We start from the raw sequence: 6,000 nt of genomic DNA on the forward strand, positions 1-6,000 counted from the left end.
TTAGCTCACTGTTTATAAAAGACTGTTCCTTATTTCTGAGAGTTCTTTTTAGTTGTAAACAGACTCATTGGCATGTTAGGCTAAATCTTTGGCGTTTATAACTTGCTCTGCGTGAACTGGAGGCGCGCTGCCCTTAGGACGGGCTCGGTTCTCGAGGTGGCGCCTTTGCTGCTTCAGATCAAGGAGCAGTTCAGCTCCTTGTTGTTCTGTTCTGGTGAGGTTACCGCTGCCCAGACTGTATTTCCTGACATTTTGAATAGATATGCTGAGGTAGCCTTCACTCCTGTTGGCTTAAATAGTTTTTAACTTGCTCCTGGGTGATGATATGTGAGATATAGCTAACTCGGGATTTTTCTGCTGTTATATACAATGAAACCTCACGTGTCTAGAAGTCTTAGAACACGAATCATTCCATATAGCCAGGTCAACCACAAAGCTGAGGTTTTTATCATCTTGAAGCATAGTACTTTTATCACTTTAACTATTTTGGATGGAAATCTTTAAAAATATATTCCACACTTTTCTGGTTTTTATAAAAAGTTTATTAAATGTTACAGGTTAATTTTCTTTATGAATTAGGAATTACTGAGAATGTAAAGTTTTATGCTATGGTGAAAATGGTGATGTCCTCAGGGAATTCGAGAGAAAAAAGTGTTTCTCTATTTCAGATGCCCTCAGATACTGTCTGTTTCTAAGTTTCTGTATCTGTCTTTTTTTAAGGCTGATGCCTATCATTTCTTTCTGTCTCATTTATCAGCATTTTCTTTAATTTGACTTTTAATATGGTATAGCTTTGGTAAACAGTTAACTAACCTGGTTAGAATTGTGTGTAAGGTAGGGCAAATAAATTCAGAATCAGAAGAGTTTTTCATGAATACTGCAGTATTTTTAAATGGGCTTTGTGTTATGTTATTTTGGGCTTGTGTGTGCGTGTGCGTGCACACGTGTACTTTTTTTTTTTTTTTTTTGACCGCTTAAAGTTCTTACCATAAAGTTTTCAACTAAGTTTCAGGTAGATGTTATTTTCTGGTAGCTGACTTTTGTTTATAGGTAAAGATTACAGTGCTGTCAGTACAGGAATATACAAGCTACCCCTCCCTCTTTTTCCTTACTAATTGTGGAGAATGCAAGATTTCAAAGCGGTTACTGTTATTAAAGGTGGGAGACTGAGAAAGGATAGATAAAGTAGAGTGGCTTCCAGACCTTTTTTTAAAAATTTTCTTGAGGTATAGTTGATTTACAGTGTTGTGTTTAATTTCTGCCTAAGCAAAGTGATTCAGTTATACATATATACATTCTTTTTCATATTCTTTTCCATTATGGTTTATCACAGGATATTGAATATAGTTCCCTGTGCTACACAGGACCTTGGTGTTTATCCAACACACACACACACACAGACACACACGCACACACACACACACACACACGTTTGCATCTGCTAATCCCACACTCCCAATCATTCCTTCCCCTAACCCCCTTCCCCCTTGGCAACCACAAGTTTGCAGAACTTCTTGATACGAAAGCAAGACTAGATTTTCAACTCGGTTAAGGAATTGTCAGTCTTCACCTTCTTTTCACCTGGACTAGGAGGCCAAGCAGTGATATGTGTCATATGAAAAAGCTACTTGGATGTATATGTCTTTGGTAATAATATTCTGAAGCCACAAAATAGAGAAACTGGTCTTTGGCAATGTCTTAATTAAAGTCTTGTCTTACAGCCAAATGGTAAATGGTGGAATCACGGGAAGATTGAGTTGAGTATGGGTTTGGGAGGCGAGAACTATTTCTTTTATTCGAGTTGCCTTGTATTGTTTGAATTACAAAAATCTGTTGCTAAAATCAGATTATTAAAATTAAAGATTTAAAACCTTGAATCGAAGAAGATTAAAAAGTGGTTTGATCTGCCTTCTAGATGCGTTGCTCATATCTGTATAATAATGCTTACCTTCTATTAAGCACTGTAGACACTGAGCTAGGAACTTGACATGATACAGATTTATTTATGAATGTAAATATTCTTTTCCGCATTTTAAAATTAAAATTTAACGTGGCCAGAGTCGTGCAACTGGTAACAGGTGAACCAGAATTTGAAGCCAGGTTTATCCACTTCCCAAATCTTCATTTTTCTCTCTTGAGCTGTATGTATGGCAACATGCTGCCTGGTGGGAAGTCGAACCTGGGCTGTTGCCTCATGGCACAGATCACAGGGTCAGCCAAGCTAATGACAGTGGTTCAATTAAAAAGAGAAGACTAATCTGTTAAACAACTTCTGAGCATGCAGGGTTAGTATCCTCTGTACTTATTAGAAATTAATTTTCAGCCAAAGCAAGGCATCATTTTGATGAAATTTATTTGCATTTTTCTTTTCTATGACTTTTCTCTTAAAATAAATAGTTCTGTAAAAGTTCCATGAAAAGAATTTAATGAACTCTTCATGTTTTATTCATCTTTTGAAGAATTACCATCCATGAGGCTGAAAGGTTAAGAAAAAATGTTTTGAATTTTGTTTAACCTGTTTCCCAAACTTACTGGATCAGCAAACCCCATCCTAACCCTTTCTCCCCACCACTGTACTGCCTGCTCAGATCACATGGGTCTGCGGGACATATTTTAGGGGAATGTTTCACTATAACTGAAACTTCAGATTCACTTCTAACCTCTCGCCTTGGTGCTGAGGAACTTTAGATCAGATTGGCAGAAAAAACTCTTGCAGTAGTTTTTTTTTTTTTTTTGTCTTGCAGAAGACCTTTAACCATCTATGTAAAACTTCTCTGGAAAGATCTGATTTGCATTTTGTGATAGAAAAGCCATAGGTTTGGGTGTCAGCAAGTCCTAAGTTTGAGTCTACAATGTAGTAGCTCAGTGACCATGGAGAAGTAAATTTAGTATTCTTAAGCCTTAATTTCTTCATCTGTAAAATGAGAATCCTGTAACCTCAGAAGTAGATAAGATATACAAAACAACTAGCAGAAATGCATCTTTCATAGATACTTAGAGCACCATGGCTTCTCCACCTTGCTTCTCATCATGGCCCAGATGAGAGAGAAGATAATGGGCGGCATTATGGGTGGCGGGAAAATACGGCTTCCATCTTTTTCCTGATAGCTCTCTCAGCATCTGAGTTACCAGTATTCTGAGTAACCAGGTGTCCTCCTGTTTTCATTAGAGCTCTGGGATTAGTAAGCCTTTTGGTGCTTTGTAGGTTTTGATGGTTTGCGTCTGTCACAGTGCTTGTTTTTTAAACAGGACTTAGTCTGTGGCAAAACTTCTAGACACATATGTAGAATACTGAGGCAGAGATAGAAAGTTTTTTAAATACTGTCTTTTTGTATTTAGCTCTTTGTGGGTTAACCAAAAGGTTCGTTCAGGTTTTTCTGTAAGATGTTACGGGAAAATCCGAGCGAACTTTTTGGCCAACCCAATACCTATTCAAAGATAATAACTTAAAGTATATTAAATTTATGCCTTTTAATTTATATATTGTTTCATCTTTACTGTTGTGTTACTCAAAAGAAAACATTTGTCCTCATACAGAAATATTAAGGGACATCTCAAGATGAACTTAGATATTTGACACAGATGCTTTTGCCGTTTATTTGCTTTAAGTTTTGGAACTGAACCAAGAGAGAGGTCTTGAGTTCTCTTCCAGTGATTAATAATCTGTGATTCTTTTAATGTGGCCAAAAATATTTTATGTGAGACATGCATTTTAATTTCTTAAAATAACAATTCTTTTGGCATGTATTCTTTAAACTTAATTTTTAAATTATATGCGATTAAATGGAATTTGTGGAGAAATAGAGGTATGAAAATTTACCTGGATTATGTTTGATTCTGTCATTTAAAATACTAGACATTTTTGAAATTTCAGAAATGTGAATGCCCATGTTCGGGCATCGTAAGAGAAGCCTTAGATGTTTCTAATATGTCATGTTCTTGTTGGACATTAAAACTATAAAGCAGTTTTGTCACTGTGACTTAGAAGCCGATTGTTACACTGTAGTGAGCAAATATCAAGAGGCAGTTATTTTTGTCTCTCTGCATAGAAAATTAATTGTCTGCAAAACGTCCCATGACTTTCAAATTTTCTTTTCTCAGATGCATAATGACCATTTAATAGCTAGTGAGAAACAGCATATAATGCAGTGGGAGGATTTCATGAAAGAACAACACAGCAAACAGGCTGAAGTGGACGAAGAGCACAGAACAGCCATGGAGAGGCTGAAGGAACAATACGCCGAGATGGAGAGGGGCCTGGCAAAATACCCAGCCTTTGGAGAACTTGAGCCGTAACAGTGACAGACTGATGAGAAAATACTGCCTTCCCCTCAGAAACCGCTCAGCCTCTGCCTCAAGTTGAGCAGCGTATTCAGTGTCACTCTTCTGCGGAAGAAAGAAACTGCTACCGGAGTCTTAGCTGTTTCCTAGAAGAAGAATGCCACATCTTCCCAGTTTTAATTTCCTGTATCTGCCTGTATCTCTAAATGGGGAGAAGTAGGAGGAAAATGGTATAAACATGCTCTTTGTTAATGAGGATTGGTCTTAGTTTCCATTGATTATCTCGGAGAACTGTAAATGCAGACTTCTTAGAAAAGTAATTTAGTTCATTCTTATGCAGGGCTAATGTTACTTTATTATTGCGGCTCCGAAGGCCGATATGGTGGCTGCCTGTCAGAGCCTCCCTGGCTCTTGGAAGAGTGTGTACAATGTTATTCCATGAGTAATGTACTGAGAAACAACTGTCCTGGGAGCAGAGACCACATTGAAGAGAGTCAAAACTTTGTCTCTGCTCTTCAAAGAGAGCCGCTTTGGTTTCTGAATTGGCCTCTGTTGGGAGAAGTTGCAGATTTTGCATGGCAGCGTAATGCCGTGTTTCACTGGATGACAAGACATGCTTGTTAAGTTTGTGGCCTTCCAGCACTTCATATTTTCAGCTTTTAAAATGTGCTCACAAGGAAAAGCTTACCAAAAATAGAGTTGACTTTTAACCTTTCCAAGAACCGTATCTTGCCCATAGATTTACCTCGTTTTTACGTGTGTTTTGCTGTGGGTACGCTTTGTCAGATAAATAATGTCTATACATGTTTCAGCTGTTTAATGAGTAATCAGCAAAATCTGCCAAGGCGTCCCTCTGGAACCATGTAAAGATTCTGGCTCTGAGTAAACCAGAAGTATTTGCCCACATGGCAAATGATCCATGTTAAATGTAAATCCTTTTTAGTGTTTAATGTCTGTTCTCATAAGCAGGTGTATTAAGATGAAACATGTACCAGTTCTGTCATCACTGTGATCTTTAAAAATCTGCATTTACCAATCTAATTGAGGAACTAAGTTGATTTTTTATTTGCCATAAACCAAGCAGAATTAAATGCAATAATTTCAAGAGATTTATGGCAAATGAATTTGAGGTATGGATAAATCTTTCAGGTCTTTTTTTTTTTTTTTTTTATTGCTCTTCAGTAAAGAAAGGCACAAGAAAGAAAATACTCAACTCTTGTGTTATCTCAGTGTTGCTACTGCAGAAAAGTGACAATGCTTGCTTGTGTAAAGTTATGGCTTGCTGTCAAAGCTTCATTCTTGGCTGCATGTTGAAAATGTGATTAAAGTTAATAGAGGAGATGAAATAAGTATTTGAGATTTCTTTCAGTAACACTGAACTTCTGCCAACTCCCTCTGTCCGCTACTGTAGGCTTGACAGGTTCATCCATCATCCTCTGGTACCTGGACGAAAAAGAGCACTTGCTGACATTCAGGCATGTTGGAATTTTCTTAATTCTCTTTCAGTGGATGGAAAAAGAAAACATACTTCCCAGAATATCCCACACATGAAAAGGGAGGGGAACCTTAAATGAAAATTCCTTTTGTACCATAGGCAGTTTTGGGAGAGCCATTAATTGCCAATGCACCATTGAACAGATGCTGGAACCAGGAGATCAGGACTTTGTGTGAGCAGGAATGGTTCCTCAACTTGTGCAAAGATTTCTGACAGTGTTTGTT

General features: G+C 37.5%; 1 protein-coding gene across 1 annotated transcript in view; it reads left to right on the forward strand.

Moving 5' to 3' along the window:
* The window catches only part of BLOC1S5 (biogenesis of lysosomal organelles complex 1 subunit 5), a 37,782-nt gene extending 33,486 nt beyond the window's left edge, over positions 1-4,296 (forward strand). The window contains exon 5 of the mRNA XM_065886017.1: positions 4,102-4,296. Coding sequence (XP_065742089.1) covers positions 4,102-4,296 — 195 coding nt within the window. The remainder of the gene's footprint in view (positions 1-4,101) is intronic.
* The last annotated feature ends 1,704 nt before the right edge of the window (positions 4,297-6,000 follow it).

This window comes from Phocoena phocoena, chromosome 10 (genome assembly GCF_963924675.1).
Source record: "Phocoena phocoena chromosome 10, mPhoPho1.1, whole genome shotgun sequence".
In the NCBI taxonomy this organism is placed as follows: Eukaryota; Metazoa; Chordata; class Mammalia; order Artiodactyla; family Phocoenidae; genus Phocoena; species Phocoena phocoena.